Source organism: Plodia interpunctella, chromosome 21 (assembly GCF_027563975.2).
Source record: "Plodia interpunctella isolate USDA-ARS_2022_Savannah chromosome 21, ilPloInte3.2, whole genome shotgun sequence".
Taxonomy (NCBI): Eukaryota; Metazoa; Arthropoda; class Insecta; order Lepidoptera; family Pyralidae; genus Plodia; species Plodia interpunctella.
This window is the reverse complement of record NC_071314.1, coordinates 2,451,275-2,476,839: the sequence shown is the minus strand read 5'-3', so window position 1 is coordinate 2,476,839 and position 25,565 is coordinate 2,451,275. Positions and strand designations below refer to the sequence as shown.

Here is a 25,565-nt window from a genome sequence, read left to right as displayed (position 1 = left end):
TTACTACAGCAAATTGGACAAAGGATTATCGTGAATCGTGACGCAGTCATTGTGCGCATGGCAATGACGAAACAATGGGAAGATTATTCGATGTTTCCTTCAAGCTGATGAAGCAATGGTCAGTTTTTGTGATAATCTGTCGTTAGCAATGAGAGCACTGCACACACTCAGACAGATCTCGACTCGAATTAATGAACGTTGCGTAGTTTGTTTGGCATGTTTTATCCACCGCAAGGAAAAACCAGCAACGTATGCTGAATTCGCTCTTGTAGAACTGTTTGGCGATACGGACACTGGTTAAGACTGAATAAGATTTTCACACCTGTATAAATATTACACACAAATACCCCCTCCTAATAACCTATACGCAACTTTGTATAAGGCTTCTTTGGTGTGCGTCAAATGTCTGATGTATACTATATTTAATAATAATAATATTAATTTGCACTATATGTTGTAGTGAGAATATGTTAGGAAACCATGAATATAATAGTATATTCTTATACTTAATTAGAATCTTAAGAAATACAATACTTTGGGCTTTTAATAGGTAAAACAATATGTGATACTTTACAGAATCAGATTGGTAAGATTGATTATTGTAGAAATAATAAAATCAATATTGTTTAAGAATACTTTATTATAATTTTTTTACAAAAATTATGTATATAAAAAAACTTACGTGGCTATAATTTATCACACTTGTGTGCAAGAACCATGTCTTCCTACATTTCCCTTTAAACTATCATAATTTTTCTAGAACTAAAATTAAAATCAATTTGTTCGAAAAATAAGTGCGCGGTTTCATTTTATTTTTTGTACACTTTTTAAAGATAATTTCGATATGAAAATTTGATTATCTTAAATCGGAAATGATATATCTATAGCGAGAAAAAAATTATCAGCGACTGTCATTTTTTATTCGTGATAAAACAACTTAAAACCAATGTCTATGGTATAACAAACGAGGTACTTTTGAACCAGTGGGTTGCACCAGTCAACTTTGATCATCTTCAACTTTTGCACCGCCATCGCTTAGAGAAGATGACGTTTTTTCTCCGCAAGTTAAAGTTAACGTCAAAATTGACTATAGCACTTCACCCTTTTGTTAGAATCTCTCTCGCATTTGAGCAATTTCTTGGTTTCTTCCTCAATATAATCGTTGTCGGAGCACACGATTCACTTTCCTGCTCTCTCTTTACTAGTCTCCATCGTAAGATAAGATTGTTGATCGCGGAACAATTGGCTGATTGTTTAATAAAGTGACATTAACACCTGTGTCAGTTTACCTATTCTACGCACTAATAATAGGTGAATAGTAAAACTATTCACGAATAAGCGTTAAGTGCATATTTTTAGTTTTTCTCGTCTGTATAAGAAATGAATTTAAGAGTAATTCCCGATATTTTTTCTAAGAATAAATTCTATTTTGGATTAATTTTATATAAAATATTAAATAATATATTGCATTAATTTAGTATACGCGTAAATTATAACAATATAAGAAGACTAAAGAAATAAATATTGCAACTTCACCTTTTGAGTTCCTAAATTGCAAGTTTCTGGCAGAATTTGAAACAATTAATTACATTGAAAAGAAATACACTATTATATAGTTAAATTCCTTGTAAAATTTGCCAATAAACATAGGCACATTCTATAAAATTATCAATCCCGTCACCTTATGAACGACAAAGTCTTTACCTTGATAATTTCCAAAAATCCAATATAATTTAACTTATCATAAAACACTGAAAAATATGATAAAACATCAGTCATATAATGTTGTTGAACAATACCGTTATAGAAATTCTATTACCCATCGCAACGACTCTTAAGAAATTAAACATTTGTGTTTTTTCCGAATTAGTTTCTCGTCGATTTTTGTTTTATTACAACCGCGCACCTCCGCTCCACCATGGTTTGTGAAGGCTCTCAATCAATGGAAAGTTGTCTAAATGAGCCGTCGATGCCGAAGAGTTCGTCGTAGTTTGTCGGCTTGCCTGGTCTGAGTGCTTCGTTGGCTTTTAAAGACTCCTGTTCAATGAACCAGTCTCTAAAATCTTCTAGCTTCTTGATCCAGATCTCTGGAAATTATAAAAATGATAGTATCATTCGATCTTGTACATACACGAGTTTTGAAAAAAATATATTTTTTCAAGAATAAATATAGTAAATAGTTAGCTCAATGTGTTTAGATGTAACACATTTCAACTATTCCTCGAATAGCACCTGAAAAATATTGACTAGTGTGCTTTGTGCGACTTTGCTATATACACCTCAGCATATGAGTCGATTCGCAGTGAGACGTAGTAATTATTTATTAAGTACCTACCTCATATTTCCAAAAACGCAAACGGGTTTACATAACTGAGGTATCGTTACATTCGTCTTAGCTGTCCGGGTGTTCTTAGATAGGTGATGTTAAAAAACAAACATGGCGGTTGTGCAACGCCATTGGACTTGGTGTAAAACATTTCTTTTTCGAATACTACTATATCAACGCAAGTATTCTTTAAGCAGACAATCTTTCAATCTTAGCAATATTGCCAGTAGCCAGCAGATTTTGCCAGGGGCAAACTTGTCAGTTTGATAGTAGCTTCTAGATATAATCGATCAAATAAATAGACATACCCTACAGTGCTATTATATTAGTGTAGACTAGCTTTTGAAAATCCGTTTCCGTTTTCCGAATTTCAGGGAATCCCTTTGTAGTGCTCCCCTACACTCCCCAGGGAATCTAGATAGCCTAATTTCAGCTTCCTACACCCAATAGTTTCGGCTCTACGTTGTCTGTCAGTCAGCCAGTGTCAGTCAGTCAGTTAGTCAGTCACTCAGTAACGGAAGTGTTTTATATAATGATAGATATAGGTATATCAAATTATGCATACTTGTTAATTCCTCGAGAGATTCGCTGGTACCGCCATATTCCGGGGGCAATACATCTTTTGGAACATATTCGAATAAAGTTTTCATGTCTGTGTGGATGAAAATCTGAAAAGTAATATTTTTAACTGCAATTAGGTACGTCTTACATTTCACTAAATTCAGAATCTGAAGTGGAACAAAAACTGGAAGTCTACGAGTGTTAAGAGCCATGAAGGCAAGTTTTGAAGGCCGTCGAGAGACAAAGGAGAAAAAAGCAGTGAGTTTCGGCGTACATCGACGCACGTTTGTTTTAAAACTATGGAAAACAACGGAGCTACAGCGTGCTGCGTCGTCGAATGGACCACGACTGAGCAATGGTACCTACATAGTTCTAAGTTCTAATGGATTGGAAATTGCAATGGCGTGGTAATCTTTATTTTAATATCGGCAGTAGTTGCTGCAGCAATGCATTACCTAGTTTGTTAAGGCAGGTTATGCGTGGTCAAACTGTGTTCAAACATGGTCAAAATGGAAAACGTTATAGAGGAACAGATTGCTATACAAACTCATTTTTGACACACGAGTGGGTACACTATACAGAGGATTTAGACCTTTGACATTTGATTAGACCACGGGATCCCATGGTTTTAATGATAAGTATTTGATAAGTAGATCATCATGCTTACTCTTTCCCTCAGCTTTTGTTTCAGGAACGGCTTCACCATCGTCACGATCGTGTCCACTAGTGGAGAAGCATTCACCACGTGGACTTCTTTAACTCTCACCGCGTATGCCTCCTACAAATTAAAAATATATATATTTTTTAAATCGGTACACAACTGACCTATTCCTTTTTTGGAACTTACTTGGAACTTACGCATGGAATTAGTAATCGGAGTACCTACCTACTAATTCCATGCTTATATATATGTAAATGTTTTCGCAAGTGAATGTTATTTTTTATTTCTTTGATAATTGCGTTTTCCCGGTTTAGGTAAGGCAGTAGACATATTTTTAAAACTAAATTTTTGACGTCAATAATTGATGTACATATTAACCTAAATAAACAAATAATTTTGAAATCTAAAGCTATTTCTTTAGTAATAAAGCGCCATAGTCCAGGATCTTCTCCACTTCGAACGGTCATAATCTTGTTCAGCGACGATTTAATTTTACATAAAATAAATTCAAATTTTAGTGTGGAACTGAAATGGAGGGAAAACACCAAATACAGGGAGGGATGCGTGGATTAGAAAGCTTTTGCCCAACAGTGGAACACAAATAGCTAGTAAAAAATGTCAAGTTATAATTGAAAAGTGGGTAGGTACCTGTACACAGATTAAGAATTTTTTCAGAAGAGATGGTGAAACCCTAGCCAAGTTACTCGGCGATATAGCGCGGGCGGCATCGAGTATGTACACGTCCCCCACCACCCCCTCCTCTTCTAGGCCCATTCGGACGTCACCGATCATAAAAATGAGCTTGAACGCATTCGTCAAATGGGAAGCGTCTATATTGTCGTCCAGCGCTAGAAACAACAAATCATTTGTTTTTATTTAATTTTCATAAGACAAATGATAAACTGAGGAAGAAAATATAAAGTTTGGAGAAAGGCTACGGTGCAGTTTGCGCTACTTCTTCTTCACCTACACTTTGGAAGTCTGCGATAGACTTATAATTTAAGTAAATTTTTACATAGGTATGTATTTATGTGGCAAATTTTTTGATGATAGAAGTCAACGGGTCACCATCTGGTGGTCTTGGGTTAGATTTGGGTTGTATCCATTTGTGATCACTGGGTATTTGTCTGCGGTTCTGGGTGTGTTTTGCTCGTATATGTGTTTATGTCCACCGGACCCACGAAACTTACTGCTGAGTATATAATGTGGGCCGACGTATGTTCTCTATTTATTATTATTATTTATATATTAAGACTTCGAATTAGTACCTCTGGCTATAGTGACTCTGTAGCCTTTTGGAGTAATCTTGGGTAGAGGTGGACCTTGACTGAAATTAAATAAAAATTCATATAAGTACATAATTAATATATTCTTTAACTATTTTTTTGTTGAAATGGGGTATGCATTGCCCTTCTTATGCCGGGTCCGCAGCGCCAAATTTCTAACAAAACATGTTTTAAAAATAAGTTATGAAACACGGCCGTCCGCTGCGCCTATTGTTGTTTGTTTACTCCATATTGCGCTGGCTATTTGTAACTATATGAGGTCTATGAGTTGCGCCCCGGGGCTTCGTTCCCATGGGAATTTCGGGATAAGTATACTATGTGTTATTCTAGGTTATATTCCACCCGTGTACCAAATTTCATAATAATCTGTCCAGTAGATTTTGCGTGAAAGGGTAACAAATATGAATACATCCTCACAAATTTTCGCACTTATAATATTAGGTAGGATTTCAAGAAGATTGGTGGATTTCGAAATAAAGAATTTTGTTGCATTACCTAAAATTATGAAACTTACGCTTTGGTTAGTAGTTCTTTGAACTCAGGACGAGTGACGTCCCGGTTGGTGAAAAACTCCGGACATGCGGACCTCACCGTGAAGTACATGTCCAGTTTGCGTTTCGCCTTCTCCAGGGAGAACTTGTTGGCTCGGAGGAAATTCATCAGGCGTTTGTCGTCTGCAATTCAGATGTTCAAAGTTTAAAAATTTATTATTCCGAACGTCAAAAGGTAAAAACGGAACCCCTATTGGATCCCTTTGCTGCCGTTCGTGGGTTCGTTGAATGTCAATTGTTAAACTAAATTTTAGCTCCATTGCTTGAAGATATCTGCTTCAAAATTAAGTTGCAAGATTCCACTATAACAGACATAGGGCATACATAGTGACAGTTACATTGCAAGATAAATAAAAGCTTACAATGCCAGAACGAGGTTCAATTTGTGATGCAGCCAGTGGCGGATTTACCATTAGGTTGAGTAGACTGGAGCCTAGGGCGGCAGATTTTAGAGGGCGGCAAAAGGGGCGGCATAATATTAATTGCTTACTGGCAGCAATTGCATTAATTCGCCACTGGATGCAACTAAAGTTATTATGGGGGACTGTTCTTGTCCAGATGAAAGAAGAACATTCGTTTTCCACTCACCCCACCGATCAGGCAGGTGCGGTTGTTTCCTCAGCCAATCTTGTAAGTAGGCAACGTCCCGGTCCCTGGTCTCTATGTTCTCGTTCAGTTCCCTTTTGACCCGTTGCCACATTTCCCCAGTCGGCTGACAGAGCACCGGGGTTGACATTATTCTAAAATTGAAAACAATAAATAATTAAATATTTACAGATAAATACGGAATTAGTAGATACTCCGTACAAAGAAGTACTTATTAAATCCATGGAGTTAAATAACACAGATGTCGAAACTTGTGTTATGAGATACAAACTCAACAATACTATACTAGTTGTTCGCCACGAAGTTAGACCTCGCGACCACAATAAATTTTGGTGAGTTTTTACAAAAATGTGAATATTTCGACTTAATCTATTTTAATGCCCCACGAATTTGAAAATTCTATTGACAGATCCTGCATACTTTTTAAATTTCATCAAAATCGGACCAATAGTTCGAAAGTTATCGCGTTACAAACATACATACAAAAAAAATATTTTTGCCCCAAGTAACGCCTGTTGCAATAATAATCTTATATACATATGTAGGTACATAAATATCCTAGGTCAATCAGAAAAATATTATTTCCATCATGACCTGACCTGGGTTTCGAACCTGGGACCTCGAGTATATCAGTCTGTTGATGACCTTTAAGCTACAACTATTATAAAACTAGCTAGAACTAGCTAGTCAGTATATACTATTTTTTTACAAATATATAAATACAGTATGTTGTATAAAGGAACGCGGAGGGACACGGGTCATGTATGGGATGGGAGACGGGGCGAAACAGACACGGGACACGGGACACCGTATATGGTAGATTGAAACATATTCAGCAGGGAATTTATTTATACCATAAATTAATATAGTTAGTACAAAATAAAAAAACATTCCACATTAAAAAAAAATTGTTGAATTTCAAGAAAATTAGATCTGTAGAAGATAAAAATAAAATATAATAACAACAAACGAAACTTATTTTCACATGTTTAATCTTCACATTACATAAGAGTTATTTTCTGCTGTCTTTAATGATCTTAACCGACCCGTAGAGGTCTCGAAAGATAGCTTGTTGATAAATTTTAATTATCTCAAGTCACGTACAGAAGACAAAGGAAAGAATTCCTAACTCCTAAGTAGTAATATGATTTTATTCTTTGTACTGTGCAACATGGATCTCTATTCAACGGTGATAGGGCTAATATAACGTTTTTTCATTCCACAACAAAAAAAAAAGAATCACACTTTACAATGATAACTTCCAACAGACAAAACCGCAGTTACATTTGGTTCATACCACTTTGATTACCTAGGTGATCACCTGATGGCTCACCTAGGTGACCAAAATCCACAAATACCTATTTTTTTTCTCTTCTATTCACCTAGCTACTAAATATTTACATTTTTCAAAATTTTATAGGTACTCTTGGGAATTTAATAAAAAGTCTCTTAATAAAAAGTACCCTATGTGTTATTCCAGATTATACCTAATCTACCTGTGTAATAAATTTCATAACAGTCGGTCCAGTAGATTTTGCGTGAAAGAGTAACAAACGTACATGCTCACAAATTCTGACATAATTATAATATTAATAGGACTCTTAAATTTAAGATTGGGTGAATCAAATTGCAATGTCTAACTCATAATTTGGACAGTGGGGCAACATATTTCCTCATATTCCATTAGCTAGAGCCAGGCCAAGGTTGATGAACTGGTCACATTCAAGGCCACGTTGTCATGGTGTTGTCGAAATTGCACCTATGCTATTATATTATAAACTAACTTCGTTTAAACATACAGGTTTTTAAAGGGCAGACTTTTATCTCAATCGTTTTTCCGGTTCCATTCTCAGCCGTTGAGCGTCGGAGTCTAGCGTTCGCAAAGACTTTTGGAGACAATATAGGGATACAAAGGACTATAAAGGACATAGTCTTGATAGCTGATAGGCAACAAAATCGTCTTATATAGATAGCAACTAGAGTAAAGTAGCTTTTAGGGAGAGAGGATTTAGCTTCATGACAAGTAGACTATTGTGGCCTATAAGAACTACGATCCGAGACAAAAAAAAAAGAAACTATGGAATCGTGATTTTTGACCGAAACTGAAACTTTGAATTTTTTAATTTAATAATATTATTTGATAAAGAAAAAATAATTTTTGTTTTCACCCTAGCTTGATTTGATATTGATGTAAAAAATAATAGTTTCCACTAATAAGAAGCGCATTACCTCTTCAGTTCATCCTAATATTTATTTACATATATTATGTACCTATATTATATATTATTAGTATCTATATATGCAATATGTATTTAAGTTTATCACTATGATATTTTTTTTTCTGTCGCGGGTCTAGGTACTGGAAGAAATTTTTACGGAAATAAGTTAGTACCTTTGTACTTAATTTCCTAATGTGAGTGTGGTATGAGGGCCCACTTCTTGAAATTCTATGAAATTATGCTTGGGATTCAGTAAACATTCCAAAAGAATTGTGAAAAATGGAATTAGATTTTGTGAAAGACAAATAAGCGAGTTACGACGTTTTGCAAAAACTCAGTCCTCATAGTGTGGTCTGAGGGTTAGATTAGTGTACTGACCCATGTGGTATTAAGTATATGAGTTGGATTCAATTTAGATTTAAAGCCACAATTAAGACGCCTACCTACTAGATTACCACCGCTTTAAGATAATGACTATGAACTTGTACAAAGTAACATAGACAATGACACATAACAATGTGATTATCGTAAATTATTGTGATGAGTTAAATATAAGCACTTACTTAATCGAGACATGACGCGCGCATAATTTAAAGTGTTAAGAAAATATAGACGTAATGACAAGTGAAAACAATCTATACATATAATAAAACTGTAAGTGGGCTATGTCTGTACATAGAGAAATAATTATGACGGTCTTTATGAGACTACTAATATAAGCCAAAACTTTTTTTTTTTAATTTTTGTAATCTGTACGTTTGTTTCAAATTCAAATTAAACCATGGTTGAATTTGATGCGGTTTACGCAAAAACTACCAGGTTGAACTTGATGCGGTTTTTACTGTTATATAGCGGAAGGTCTAACTTAAAGTCTGGTATAGGTTTCATCGCATAACTCGACGCATACGCACCTTGCGTATAACCCGAGATATCGATAATAATAAGTTATGAGCGGACGCACGAAATAAACGCAGGCGCAGTTGCGGGCAAAATCTAGTTAACAATAAAGTATTCATTGTTGAAAATAATAATGAGATGAAAAAATTCTGAAATCGTGACATGTATAACAAATACATTTAAATAAAGTATTCATTAAAAAATTACATGCTACTGATTGTTTGCAGTTTTCAAAATAATTATAAAAAAATTCCAGCCCGTTCCGACTTGGTCGGGTAAAATAAATACCTAAACCTTCCTAAGCAATCACATTTATTGGTGAAAACTGTATGATTAGACGCGATAGAGGACTTTGTTTTATAATAATAAATAAATAAATAAATATATTAGGACAAATCACACAGATTGAGCTAGCCCCAAAGTTCGAGACTTGTGTTATGGGATACTAACTCACCGATACTATATTTTATAACAAATACATATATAGATAAACATCCAAGACCCGTGCCACTCAGAAAAAGATCATTTTCCATCATGACCCGACCGGGGATCGAACCCGGGACCTCTCGGTTCAGAGGCAAGTACTTTACCACTGCGCCATCGAGGTCGTCAAATATGTACCTATATAATATGTTTATGGAAACGATTTTTTAAGTAATAAGATTAGCGTTATGGTTTCTACATATTTTATTTTTAAATATTTTTTAGTTCTCAATTAAAAATTTTACGGTCATAACAAAGAGTTTTTAAATAAAATTTAAAAGTGGTTGGCACCAGTCAACATTGACGATAACTTTAAACTGAGCGCCGCCGCGCCACCCTCGTCGTTTAGATTATAATAACGTACTTTGCATTTTTCTGCGCATGTCAAAGTTAACATTAAAGTTGACGGTGCAATAACTCAGTCTTAATATACCTATTTTATAAAGATTTTGAAATTAACTACGGCCATCTTTGGCGCCTGTATTTTAATCGTGAATTATTGTAAAATATCCGATAAATACTCATGTATTCCAACTTTGTGTAATTGTAGTCCAACTACTAGAATCATTTCTAGTAGTTGGATTTACGATACATTGCCGATTGAGACATAAACTTGTTTGGCAATGTTGGATGCAGTTTAGTTAGGTTGTCAGCTGTTGCCCACCGTTACACGTTTTGTCTATATATATATATATATATATATATAATTCTCTATTTCTTTACTAATATAAGACATAAAGGAGACTGACAAGAATAATTAGGAGAAAATTGGTCTATTCTAGTTTATCTAAAATCCTTTCTTCTGATCTAAAATGAAAATTAAGTCTTTATTTTTTTAAATAGTATTGAGCAAGCAATCAGGCATGCGGCCCACCTGATGGGGATGTGGTCACCGCAACCAATGGACGCCTTCGGCACCCTGGTACCCACCAGGGGTGTTATTTGTTAGGTATTATAAATATTTTTATTTTATTTATTTATTTATTCAAACTTAATTTACCAAAATGGTATCAAAGGGCGGACTTCATGCTAAAAGCATTCGGTACCAGTTAGCCTTCTGGAAAAACTGAATCATTATTCATAGTGATGTGTAAATTGTATGAAATATAGTATTAAAATTTAAAAATATTTTTTTTTGTCCATAAATCATAAAAAGGAAAGCTTCCTTTATAGATATCAAAATTTTAATAAAATAGCTAAGTATTTTCTTAAATGAAATAAATTTCTCACTATTACCGTACATTATAATGAAACTCACATTAAATCTCCGAAATATGGTAAACAATATGAAGATGGGCGACGCGGGTAAACCAGACCGACAGTCAAAGCAAACTAAGATAAATCTTGCGACAGACAGACATCGAGACCTTGCCCGCTGCGTTGCTTTGCGATTGCGACACGTCACTTTTACTCCAATCTTCATAATCCAATGGACCGCGAGAATTGCCAAAATTATCATCTTTAGGGTTTCGTAAATATCGAATTTCGAAAATCATTTTTTCGCTAGCTTTTAGTGTTTTTAGGGAGATCTTGTTGCATTCGACGTGTGGTGTGGCCAAACAATCATGATCTTGTAATAAATCATCTACGTGTTCCCTGGTTGGGAGCCAATCCTGTCTTATAAAAGGCATGGCCTTATCGAGCGGGTAACAACGTTTTGTTGTTGTATTTCAAAAAATATAATATACCATTTTGACTTCTTATTTCCAATATTCTTGATCGATTGTCCTTGATCGTTCGATGAAGCAATCGTTTGTTCCTCTTCTTCATCAACAGCCATTTAAACGTCCCCAATATTATTGATGAGACAGGCGACAGTTTGTGAGCATGTAGGTAATACGTTTGTTACTCTTTCACGCAAAATCTACTGGACGGTTTTATATGAAATTCGGTACACGGGTATTGTTTCCTAATTGGTAGCAGCAGGTCGCTTGGGCAGAGCAGTGTGGAGCAACAGTACAACCTCCGACATGACACCGTCGGAGCCGTGTCCCCCAGAAGCAATACCTAGCCTGGCGGACAGATCTTCCCTTCGTGGCGGTAGAAAATGATCACTTTACAAGAAAGAAAATATTTATTAACGAATATGCGTACAGACATGTTTGCGATAAAGTAAACCAAACATATTCTGCCATGTCGTCGTGTGATGAACAAAATCATTAAATTACTAATTACTAGATTAAAACAAAAGTTTTTATACTACAAACTTTTGTACGGAACTCTCAGTGCGCGAATACCTACAAATATTACCTGCTTTTTTTTCCTCTGTTCACAGTTTCTGTGTAATAAACACAGTGTAATAAATTAGCATAAACTTAGAAAGGACTGTTGAATTAAACGTTTTTTTTTTCTAACATTGAACAAGATTTTAATTACATATTTAAACTTTGCTTTCAACTTGCACGTGTCAAACACAGGGAGCACTGAACTGCATGTCTTTACATCCTCATAAATTATAAACTTTCCAACATCCATACTTCCATACCTAATATTATGAAGAGATTCCATATTACTAATATTATGAAGAGAAAAGATTTGTATTTTTATTTTTTTGTTTGTAATGAATAAATTCAAAAACTAGGTACTGGATGGATGATGGATGGCGAGGAAATTTGGCACAGAGATAGGCCTGTGGCATTTTTTATGGTTTCCCCCGAGCGAAGACCTACATACATTGAATGATTGAATGAAAAAAATTGGTATAAATCATATCATAAGATTAATTTTGTATGATAAAATGTATTTATATAATGCATATATTTTTATGTGGGTGAAAATTTTGGATAAGTTTCTATATGAAACTAGGTTAATATTGGCTTTAAACATTCACGCGTTGAATTTGGTTATTACGTTTGTTTGTATGAAAAGTCGATCCATTCAATTTGTTGTATCTCATTCATAATGAGGTCATTTCCCACTAATCTTTCTTTTCGAGTGTGTTAATTGCTAACACCGGTGTTATAGTTTATTCAAATCACCTAAAGGCATTTGATATGTCTTTTACGGCTATCTGCCTCGTCGCACAAGTAATCGCATACACACTGTTTGAACTAGTGTGCAGATTTTCCTGTAAGATATATCCTTCACTGGTAGAATGTAGTGGTCTATGACAAGTGCTATACACGAATCAGATTAGTATACAAATTCATGTGGCACGAGTAGGATTCGAACTTGGGACTTTTAGGTCACAGCAGACCACTTGACCACCACTGCATCACACCACACGTCGTCAGTAAACATACGTTCCTATTTATTATTCTAGGATATTTCAACATGATACCTACTTGCCACACTAGGCTAGTCTACTTTTTATATTGCAAGCGAGTTATACCTCGTGAGCAAGTGGATTGAACGCTTCAGTTACTTTCACGTAATCTATTTGACAGTGAACTAATTCATTACATCGGATTTGTGCAAGAAATTTGGGTGATAAGTAGTTCTGTGTTTAAGAGCCATGCCCGCTGTTCCGTTGCGACGAAGCATTACGTTGTGGCTCCGTTCTTTTTCAAACGTTATAATACTAGCGTTGACATACGTCGAAACTTCATGCCCGCTGCACACTGTTTCCGAATTCAGACACATGCTGACGCGAATTCGTGAACATTGCGTAGTTAGTATGAGCTTTTATATACCACAATGAAGAGCCAGCAATGTATATCGAATCCGCCAAATCTGGAAAACTGTTCGACAATTCATACAAGGCATTATACAATTTCTTCGTTAGATATTCTTGTTGTCCGTTGGTGGATATCAAAACAACGGAGCGGTGGTCTGGAGCTGATATTCTTTAGTGAATTAAACTCTCGCGTTAATGCCGGCTCCACACTATCCGCGAGCAGTATAAATCCGTCAAAATTCGGCGAAATGTTCCGCGATGTGTGGAGCCGGCAGTATGCTGAACTATCAAGATTCGACTCGTCACTTTGTTACGATTCGAACAACTAGATGGCGCTAACATAACATAACAAAAGTGTTTATTCTTTACGAATATAACTATATTCCGTAAGCCTCATTTGATATCCCTTTTGGAATGTGGTTGGAGATGAATGGACCATCCAGGTCGAAATAACCACTAATATTATTGATATAGAGGACGTGTTTCGAACTTTGTGCAGTCCTAGGTAATCTTTCTAATTACTCAACCGATTTTCAAAAAATTTTCACCAATCGGAAGGTACCTATATTTTTTTTAGCAACATAACGTTTTTTTAAATACGATATACCCACAGGAGAACGAAGTACTTTTATAAAAAGAAACTGACAATATTTTAAATTAAAAAAACAAACTTAATTTAAAGTATACGTAAAGAATAAAAAAATGCATAATAAAAAAGAGTATTTAATTCAATCAAATGTTTAAAAAAACCGATAGATTTAAAAGATCAATAATATCAACACCTAATTGAGCAAAACCTTTGGTTGACAACATTAAGTATGGTAATTAACGCTGGTAACTCGAAAAGCGATAGTAATAGATGCTATCTAAATAATGAGAATCTCTTTGACAGTAATCCTACTAAATTGAGAATACAATTATGTTTAATCTATGACCAGCTGGCGGAAGGAACCGTCGATTCCAAAGAGCTCGTCGTAGTTGGTCGGCTTGCCTGGTCTCAGGGCTTCGTTGGCTTTCACATCCTCTTGCTGTTTGAACCAGTCTGTGTACTCGTCCATTTTCTTTACCCATGCATCTGAAATGTTATTACATATTAGTGTTATTTTTATATTTATTTTCCCTTTTTCCGATATACCGGTGTACTGATGACACGGGACAAGCGAATGAGAGGTTGGAAATCTTCATCGTCTCTTTCATTAGCTTCGTCTTTCATTATGTCTTTATGAGAATGTGCATTATCGAGTAATCAAATTATTAGTATTTAAGATTTATTAATACTAAACTCAAGATCAATATGAATTTGGATTGCCTGGAAGGTCCTAATCAAGAGAGCCATTAAATACATAATTAAACGAAGAATATAATTTACAGTTAATCATGTAGATAGATAGATATTTGTATCATTTATTTGTAAAACAACAACACAATACACAACCAGACTAAAAACACAAAATAAAACACAGTATTCACATAGCACAATTGAGCGAGTGTACTGTGTTGCAGCAATACAAAAAGGCCCATCTCAGTACACATATCACCCAGAGGGGCGATACACTGATTTTCAGATGAGACCTGTAGAAATATAATATAAAAAATAAATAAATAAATTTAAAATTCTTATTGTCACTATTTCTAAAATTAAATCCTTAGAATAAAATCCAGCAAAAAAAGGAATCCCAAATAAAGCTAAATTGAAAATGTTTATACAACTACTCTTATATAAGTACCTATATAAGAAAATACTTTAAATATAAAAATACTTTTAACAGTTACGAATTACATAATGTTTTTGATTTATTGTAATGTATTAAATTCAGTCATTCTTGATATGCATTTATTTACTATTTTATTGCACCCAATTTTATGTTTTGTTTATTTTTAATTTTTTTATGGTAAATTTTGGGGTAAAAAGTCCTAGTATATAGAAGAAGAGCCCTATATCCGGACGAAACTGGTTTTTTTAAGACCAAGAAGGACGACATTCCCAGCAGTGGTCAAAAGAAGGCAGTAAGTGATGATGATATAAATCAATTATCTAGCGGTTCCAAGGTGCGTGACACAAACAGACACATTCTTTAGCTTCTTGTATGTAATTTTAATTCTGGTTTAATTTAATATGTAATCCAGTACACTTACTGTGTAAATCCGACATGTTACCGGCGTTGCCGCCATATTCGGCTGGCAGCATTTCCTTGGGAATGTGCTTGTAGAGCTCACTCGCGTCGGAGTGCAAGAAGATCTGAAACATTAAATAGTACCTTAAGGTTTCGTTGCATCAGTCAATTTTGACGTTAACTTTAACCTGTGCAGAAAAACACAAGTGCGCCATTCGGTTAAAATTGCAACCAAGACTAAATATAGTCCTCACATAGATTGGCAATGGTGTAAATCTGGCACGACGATGCGAGCGTCGTGTTCCGTTACTTGCCACCTCAGAAATTATATGGTGATTCGACGTCTGTCAACGCACGTCAGGTTCAAAACCTTATGGAAAACAACGGGGCACAACGGAGCGACACGACGCAATGTAGCAATGACGCGTAGCTCATAACCGAGGTGTATGATGTGAGTGAATATTAATATTATTTAAGTACAAAACCTATAGGTCATATGACTAATATACAGAAATAAATTATAAAGTTGACGCTTTTAAAATTAGCAATGTACCTAATATCAATTAGTGTTTATGACGTTATTATCCTAACGGATTACAGTAAGGTTTTAAGTATTATTTCGATGTAGATATTTAGCAAGTATGCATAATAATTAATTTATTATTTATTATTGTATATTTCTCCTCTCCCATTCGACAAAATAGTATTAATGAAAAAGAATTCGTAAGATGTTATACTATTAGACTATTACTAACTATTGATTATTATACACTATTGACGAAGAATGCTTCGAACTTTGTTAGTTTTTGCTCGCGTTACAACATACTATTAAATATACTAATAAACATACTATTTTTTGTTTGTCCGAATGCAAAAGTTAAAACTTATCAATTCGCCCGCGAGTCGAGCCAAAGTTACGGGAGCTGTTAAGTGATAGTGCATGTATTTATAGCAGGCATAAGAAAGGCGCTATTAGTGGGGATTGTAGTCAAAAGCAAGGTTAAGTGCCCCATCCTCGTGCTTAACTTAAACATCACAACCACATTACTGATGCTCCACCATTATAGCTAACTAGTAATCGCTCATGCGCAGTGGAGCGTGGTGAGGCAGTGGCCTCAGCGCTACGACGAGTTTATATATTCACAAGACACTATAGGGATTTCAAAATGACTAGCGATGATGATGATTTGACTGTACTCACCCTTTCTTTGATCTTGTCCTTGATGAAAGGTTTGACAAAGTTGACGATCTTGTCAACCAGAGGTGAGATGTTGATCACGTGCACCGCCTTTAGTTTGACTGGGTAGGCCTCCTGTTAAAGGACATTATGTTTGGGTTATTCAATATTGACCATACGGAGTGAGAGACCATCACGCGTGTGGTCAAATAGTTGAGTTAAAGTAAATGAAATTTATTGCGTTCACTATTCCCCTGATTTTAGTAAACGAAACATGACGTATGTATCTTATTCAAAAATGTTTGTTTTTTTTATGAAACCTTAATTTTGCATCTGTTTACTAAATTTACTATAAAACAAAATAGTGACTGTATTTCTTTTGATTACAATAGTCTCAAAATTACTAAGCATTTTATGTAGTGGCTTACCATGTTTAAGTAGTAGCTTACTATATTTTTATGAAATATTTTGAAACAAAAAAAATCAGTACAAGCATCATTCTTACAAGCACCGTTTCAAATCGGACTATTGCCGATTGACAAAAAGGGATCAAATATATGATTTTGTTTAAATCAATTTTTGTTTCAATACTAACCTGAACACAGACTAGGAATTTCTTCACCAAAGTGGGGGTGAATTTTGAGAAATGTGTGGGGGTGGCGACAGAGGCGTCTAGGACGTAAATGTCTCCAGCGACACCCTCCTTCTCCTCGTTCAGCCTGACGTCACCCATCATGAAGGCCAGTTTGAAGGCATCAGCTACGTTGGGCGTTTGCACATCCTTGTCCAGACCTAGAAAGTATTTAAATGAAATAAAAATTAACTCTTATCGTCTTAATACAATAGGTAACCAATTTTTATTACTCGTTCAAGTAGCACAATATGTATATAATTTTTCCCTAGTTTTCTCCTGGTCGAGTAAGATTATATAATTTTAAGATTACCTCTCATGAAAATGACACGTCGTCCATCGGGTGTCAGTCCAGGTAGTGGGGGCATTTGTCTGAAAAAAATAAAATAATTTAAATATTACATTATAGGTATGACAATGGATGTTTACTAAGCACTTTACACCAGGGTTAGATCACATCTAAAAATTCTGGCAATGGACCCCTAGATCCTTTTTGGATTGCTGAGCCAGCGAAGTAAGTATAACATGGAAGTCTTTTTTTCTTAGATTAAAAGAAAACATCTAATTAATGCATTATCTAATTTACACATTAATTTGTGAGTAGTTACGCTAAATGGATAGAGATAATTATGAGTAATTTTCAAATTAGAAACGAATCACATGTGTTATGTTTTGATCTATCGCCGTACATTGCTGTGTTCTATCTTGAGTCAACGCTTAACTCAATTAGAAACCAAGCAATGTACAACTGCAAAACGCAAGTATAAGTACATTCACAAATAGTTGATAGAAATAAAGGAAAGCTGGAGAGAGTGCTTGAAAGTCATATAACTCGTACTACTACTCGTGATACGTGCAATATGTCAAGCTAGCTTTTACCCGTTTTAAAGCATATTGGTCGGCTTGGCATACCTAATGAAGGCAAGGCATCTCGCATAAACGGTTATAATTAATCGTATCCCGTCGATACAGTCAACAATATAATTACTTACGGTGAGCTGCACAAATAGATGGGAAGGTCACAATTTATTTTTGTGGGCAATATATAACAGATTGGATTTGGATAAGTTATGCTCTAACCCGATTTTTTCGATTCCATATTTTCGATAAGTATGTATTGCCATGGTATTAATAGTCACAACTATTGCCTACTCATTGGTTTGGTCTCATTAAGTTCTTGTATGAAGCAGAAAGATCAGGTTTGGATAAAAATATTGTTTAAGGTTTACACAGGTGTAGGAAAAATTTCGGATTATTTACCGATGCAACCAGAGTGTGTGGTGCGAACCGGTTTTCGCTTAAAGGCCAGTTTTTCGCACCGACTGACAATTTCATCAATGCAAACCTGTATTATTTGACCTTTATTATTATTTTATAATTTTAATAAAAACTTACACCATATTGAGAATCTCCTGTAATTCTGGCCGGTTAACGTCGCGGTCTGTGAAGAACTCCGGCACAGCCGTCCTCATGGTGAAGTACATGTCCAGTTTACGCTTGGTCTTCTCCAGGGAGAACTTGCAGCCGCGCAGGAAGGTCATGATACGCTGGTCATCTTTAAGATGGCGAAATTTAATAATATTAGTGATAAGTTCAAGAGGCACTTGGCAGTTTGATCAGGATTTAAAGGGGTTTGAAGATTTTACTATGGAGCGTGGCATACCTACTGCCGCCATTTTGATTTTTTTTCAAAATCGCGGCCAGCCATGAAACCTTTATAAATCGATAGCTGACATTAATGCCAACAAAAAATATTAATTCAATGACCCTCATAAAGTGTCAGGTTTCCGAGAAAATAACCGTCAAAGTTGATCACGTGATTTCTATTTTTTTTTTTAATAGCGACTATAATCCCATCTATTGCGTATAACAATGTGTAAACATACACAAAATATTCTAATAGGTAAAGATAATATTAATAATAAAACATAGATAACTATGCCTCATGATATTTCTACATGTTGCGGCTACTATGTACTTAATAAGAATATTTTATACTACGACAAAAAAGTCAATGGAGACGTACTGTTCATTAGGTATTGTTTTAGGTGTTATATATAACAAGAAAATAGATTATATATTGTATTATTCTAATGTGCAAGCGAGACACACTACAAGCGGGGGTGGGGGGAGTGTGGCGGAGGAAGTAATTAACTATTACTTGTTTTATGTGTATAAGAAAGTCAAAAAGTGTTTTTTGTATTGATGTTATGAATGTGATTTTTGTGTTTGTAGTCTCAAAAGTGTTTAAATTGTGTATACTAAAAGCATGATGCCTTAAATTGTTTATCGGGCAATAAAAATACTGTTCCGAAACTGTACTTCTAATTGTTTTCCCTTTTGTGCCAATGTAAAAAGAAATCCAGGTTTATATAACTATTTTCGCAAAGAGAAATTGTAGTAAGTAGGTAACCATAAAACTATGCCACAATATAAACGTAAAGAGAATTTTTAATTTTATGATTATTCCTATCTTGTGTTATGTAGTAAATGGTTTTACAGAGGTACCTATTACTTTCATTTACCCTATAATGTCAAATGTCATATTAAATCTAATGACGATACTGCACTCACACATAGATGGTCACAAAATATGTTATTAAGTTGAAAAATATATCCAGATACAATGCAACATACATATTTGTTCTAAAAGTTTTTTTTTTAACATCTTTATTCATCAGAACACATACCCTTGCTTATAATTATGGATGTCACGTGATCAACTTTGACGGTTATTATCTCAGAAACCTGACACTTTACGAGGGTCATTGTTTTAAAATTTTTTGTTGGTATTTATCTCAGCTATCGATTTATATACGTTTTATGGCTGGCCGCGATTTTGAAAAAAAATCAAAATGGCGGCAGTAGGTATGCCACAAATCTTCAAACCCCTTTAGAAGGCTCTTGAACAGGAGTATTTGCTTGGATCACGGTCACACCTTCAGTGACGTAAGGATGGTAGTTCAAAGAACATCGTGCAGGGAGAAGACATTCTGCGCCGAACTCAGATGAATTAGAAAAGGTAAGGCAAATAATGATCAAATGTATTTTTAAAATAATCATAAACGTGACAATTTAAAAGTAAAAGAAGATAATTAATTAACTAAATATTTAATATACTTTAACTATCAAATAACTTAGATACCTTTTAAATTTCGTGTTTAAAATTGTGTTGTAATTCTGGATTACTTCATAACTACTTATTTACATTTTTACCTATTTAAAATCTTAGAAGTTGGCTTGTGTCACCGATACAATGTAACTTCAGCCAAATACATATAAGATAACTAACTGGATAACAACACATAAGAGAGACGACTCACCAAATTCGTCAGGCAGATGTGGCTCCTTCTTCAGCCACTCTTTGATGTGAGCGAGGTCGGCGTCCTTGGTGTCTGCATTCTCGTTCAGCTCCTCGCGGATCTTCTGCCACATCTCGCCTGTTGGCTGTTCTAGAGTCATCTTGGCAGCCTGGACTGGTCCTGGAACACAGAAACACTAAGTTATAGGTCTTCTTCTTCTGGTTAAAATAGAGGTGGAGGCGCGAGACGCTATATCATCTTCTGATATTTCTGATTGTGTTCGGAGCTGGGACGCTGCGTGAAGCCAGCAATCAGAGTAAAATAATAACCTTAAAATTTTGAAGATTCGGCTGTGATTTTACAGTTGGCAATCTACCTGACCTCAACTCTATTTGGGAATGCTATTGTTGCTTATCAGATACCTGTTATGTATCCTCTAGTCGTACGATATACGACATCCTCAGGAGCAACATCAGATCCACCAAAAATCGAGAAGTAAATGGGAGGATTGAATTTGCCCGGGTGAAAACTGGGAATAATTTTTTGATGTCATCATCATGTACAAAAAAGGTTTCGATTATTTTTTAAAAGAAAAATATGTTATTAAACTTTATATTGAAAATATATTTTTCTACATTTAAAAAAAAATATTTTCTAACGCAAGAAATTGCATTTATATTTTTTAAGTTTCTCTTACACGTTACCTGACTAAAAATAACGCCGCTCTGAAGTCACGCAATACCGTAACGGTTTTTTATAAAAAGTTATTTAAGTTATGTGTTTTTTATATTGCTTTCACTGGTCAGTTTCGTGTCTTGTAATAATTTTATGTGATGAAAGAACTGTAATATTCGGTTACATTTTGACTTTAATTTTAACCTGCACCCAACAAGTACGCCATTTTATCTCATTGGCGGCGGCGCACAGTTTAAAGTTAACGTAAAAATTGACTGTGTAATGAATCTAAGCGTCTTAGTATAATTTAGGAACATTCAAGTCATACAAATATTTTAGGTTATTCACTATTTGGTCTGAGGAGGCAGATCGAGGCGTGTGGTCAAATATTTTTTTGGCATTCATTATTTGACCACAATATTGACATTAGTATGGGTAAACGAACGATTTTTTTCAGGCTATTGCCCCGCGGCTTCACTCGTAACATATTGTGAGTTTTCAAGAAGATTAGATGTGTGGATGAAGCTTGAAGCTAACAAACTTATTTTAGATTTCTAATACTATAGTTAGAATATTTATTAATCAATAAGGATCTGTGTTACTTTCTGACAAAATATCATATTGTAATCGGACAGGATAAACTAACTATACTAAATAAATCTGTGTGATGTGATTGGTCCATAGCACCATTATCCACTTTTTAACGCTTCTGTTTGATGTTACATTTAGGTTATATATATTATTATATATTTATCTATTCGTCAGCGAGCAATGAAACAGGCCAAAGACGCACAAAAGTATCGTCCATAAAAAAAGATCAATTTATAAAAAAGCTATTACTTGAACACTGCACTATCTCAGTTTATTGAACTATGTGCCAAGTGCCAACTGGCCAGCTAAAGACAGTTCCTCCCAAAAAATCTATAGCTTATTGTATCTCGCAATGTACGGTCAACTGCATGCAAGTTACCCCACATGGACCTCAATGTCATGGTAATAGAGGTGAGTTTACAATGTTTTTGGGTAGATCGATGTACGTGACTTGTCATTATATATTTTTTACTTGATCGTTTAGAGTTTGATCGTAAACTAACTGGACTTTTTATAAGGTACTTACAGTGGAAAGCGTTTTGATGTGTTCTATAATTTTTCTCTCTTTTTTGTTTATGGTAGCGATTTCGTGAAAAGGAACGGATTCGAATAAGGAAGAGAGAAAAGTGCAAAAAACGTTTTAAAAAAACTATAAGTACTTAATTTATTTTTTGTAATGAAGACATAAATCTGGTAATTTTTAAAATACGAATATTTTTTTTTATGAATATATTTTGAATGTGTATGGTATATAATAAACAATACGTGTCACTCACGTGCGATAATTGTCGATAACAACTACAATAAGTAGTAGACCTTTTTCAAGACGAGTGCGACTCGGCCCTTGTTAGTTTTATTATATATATCTAACTTACACATTTTTGAGGTTGGTTTAGTAGGTAGGTAATTACGATTTAATAACACACATAGGAATTTCTGAAGCAAGATATATTAAGTATTGAATTTCAATTAATGCTTCCAAAATAATGGGTAACAATAACGGTACCTAAGCACAAGTGAATGTGTTGTCGGTACCTACGTACTTAAGTAGAAGATAAGTTTTGTTCATGTTTTCTTGTCTATAATTAGCCCCGATCCAACATAAAAACATTCCATCTCAAATTATGGATTTAGTATATTACACTTTCCAAATGATTGCTTTTATTATTTAAATTTAGAACGCAAATCCATTACTGGTTACTCTCCGCTTCTAAATAGATATTGAGATAAATTTAGCTTAAAACTCCGTACTCGTAATAAGCGAGACAAAAAATACGTAGAATAAATACATTCTCGTTTAGTGCCTGTGCCTGTGCATTAGAATTCTTCATTTATATCATAGACTAAAGAAACTAACTAAAGAGACTAAACTAGAAATTTTAAAAGAGACAGATGTACCTATATCTGTCTCCTTTCTCTATGATTGGTTATTATTAGTGACTATTTAAATTATTTATTAAAAATCTGTTATTTTTTACAAATTCAAAGCATTTATTCAGAAATTAGACCTTCAAAGGCACTTTATCACCTCAAATTTTATATCAGATATTAATTTCTCTAAAAGCTACAAACTATACTGGCATTTCCGAATGATGCTGGGGAGAATCGCTGAAAGAAACTTATTTAACAGTGTTGGTTGGTCCATATCATACCAGAAGTGCTAGAAAAAGTGAAGTAAATTATGTATATCAGTATAAATTGCACGTGATGTATTGCTTAGGTATACACAATATAGTTAGATGTATGAAGCCAATCTAATTATCAATGTGTATGTAAAAGTGGACGTGCACCTTAACCCTTTCATGGAGTAATGACTAATGACATGACTTGGTATGGAAGTTAAGCTGCGTGCTTGAGTTTGCATAATAGAAGTTAGTTTTGACCCTCGACGAAAAAGATCGTTAATATTCTGTCTATGACAGCAGTTTTCATGTATTTGAACCCCTTTGCATTAGACAGAGCCTTGAATTAAAACTTAATGATAAATGATATAATTATATACTACCTAGCTGATATATATCTTGCGGATTGAAATTATTTTCTTATTTTCAAAATTTTCATGGACACACAACTAATAAAATTTTAATTATAACTTGTTCTGTTGTAGCACATCATTTAAAAAATTACAAATCAAGCGCTATGATTATTTTGATTAAAAAAATAACCGACAATTATTATCTGTTCAATGAAATGTTCATAGATTATTTGGTTTACTTTTTTGCCAACAAGACTGGATGAAATCTTTTTATTCTACATAATACCGTACGTTTAGAAAGGTACCTATACTTAGAATAAAATACACTACTTACTTAGTTATATATATATAGATAGGTATAATGCCATAACAACCCGTGAAACGGAATTCTTTGCAGCACAAATACTAATTTCACGCCCACTGATTCTGTACTTTTTTATTATTTTTAATACCTAATTATAAGAAGTAGCCAATTTAGTGAAAACTAGGGTTGCAACAAAAACGTCTTTCTGACAAGATAGGGACACCAATCTTTCAAATTTGATGAAAATTGCCGGTGATAAAGCGCTAATCCATATTTCCATACTTTTTAGTTAGACATGAAAGTGTGTTTATTTATATTCTTTCAAATCAAAATCAAGCATTGAAAATCATGTAAAACTATGCCAGAATCGCGGAACGTTCCTACAACCCTAGTAAAGCCCGTAGAAAATTCTAGACACGAATGACTATCAAATGACTATCAAAGATAGACATGAAAAGTATTTTTGGTTTTTCATAAATTATTAACCGAAGTACGTGGGTACTTTTATTGTAATAATTGTAGTTTTATATATATATATCTCTCTATGCCTGTCCTCAGTAATTTTATAGGCGAATGTTTGAATGAAATTTTTTATTGTTATGTATTTATTCGCTCGCGTGTCTTTCCCACGGGGGCAGTACTTTTTTCTATAAAATATAGATTGAATAAGTACCTACTTAATGCGTGAAGAGGTAATATACATTTGGATAAAGTCACTTTCGCGTTTATAATAATTTATTGTAATTAAAATAAATAAGGAATAACAAATGATTGTTACATACTTCAAAACAATGACCACACATACTCAATTAAGATTCGATGCGATTGTTCAATGAAGAAAAAGACCATAAGGTACCTATTAGTTATTAATTACTATAGTAGTTTACATAATTCAATTAAATGTCTTATTATATTCCGTCAATTTCTTCAAATTTGCAAATATTATTAATCTGACTCGTTCTGAAAACCTTACCATTACGCATCCAAAATCACATCACTAGGACACTATTAAAAAAATTAAATAAATGACAATCACCTTTAAAATGGAATATCAAGTCACACGCCAAACTTTCAACTATACAAACACTGGCACTTGAACGCAACGTGTTTGCGTTTTTCTTAGCACTGGCCGGAAAAAAAGTAAAAAATAAAATCTATGATTAATTTTGAAATTCGAAGCGCGGGCAAACGCGCTCTCGGGAATGGGTTCGGTAGAAGCAGTCTGCTCTTTTTATGATTTCGTCACGCGCCATGAACGCGCTTGCAGGTGCAATAGGAGGGAGGATGGAGGGTTCACAATAAGTAGATTAATCGAGAAATGTATGACTCATCATGTACGGCAAAGACGTCTGTAACATCTAAGATACACGAAGTTTTCGTATTTCTATCTACACGGAAAAAATGTTTTGTAAACGAGAGTATATGATCATGTAAAATTCTATTTAAAAAGGAGACTATAAATTCTGAACACATAAGAACAAATTTATACGGAATGGAACTTATATGGTTAAAGACAAGAAAATAAATATTCAAAATTATTTTAATAAAGAACATTACGTCATACGTAATCATTAAAATACTTAAGAAATC

At 34.3% G+C, this 25,565-nt stretch overlaps 2 protein-coding genes across 2 annotated transcripts; both read right to left on the bottom strand.

Moving 5' to 3' along the window:
• Window positions 1-620: 620 nt before the first annotated feature.
• On the bottom strand, window positions 621-10,986 carry LOC128679190 (alpha-tocopherol transfer protein-like). Its single transcript, XM_053761255.1, has 8 exons — window positions 10,849-10,986; window positions 5,974-6,125; window positions 5,349-5,508; window positions 4,817-4,875; window positions 4,197-4,396; window positions 3,555-3,665; window positions 2,892-2,994; window positions 621-2,087 (listed from the first exon to the last, which is right to left on the bottom strand). The coding sequence occupies exons 2-8, from the start codon at window positions 6,119-6,121 to the stop codon at window positions 1,936-1,938; spliced, it is 933 nt and encodes a 310-aa protein (XP_053617230.1). The 5' UTR covers window positions 6,122-6,125; window positions 10,849-10,986; the 3' UTR covers window positions 621-1,935.
• Window positions 10,987-13,917: 2,931 nt separating this feature from the next.
• On the bottom strand, window positions 13,918-25,187 carry LOC128679191 (uncharacterized protein). The gene is made up of 8 exons (XM_053761256.2): window positions 25,012-25,187; window positions 20,452-20,610; window positions 18,524-18,683; window positions 17,442-17,500; window positions 17,093-17,289; window positions 16,522-16,632; window positions 15,343-15,445; window positions 13,918-14,281 (listed from the first exon to the last, which is right to left on the bottom strand). Exons 2-8 carry the CDS (start codon window positions 20,588-20,590, stop codon window positions 14,130-14,132), a joined length of 921 nt encoding a protein of 306 aa, XP_053617231.1. The 5' UTR covers window positions 20,591-20,610; window positions 25,012-25,187; the 3' UTR covers window positions 13,918-14,129.
• Between the last annotated feature and the right edge of the window lie 378 nt (window positions 25,188-25,565).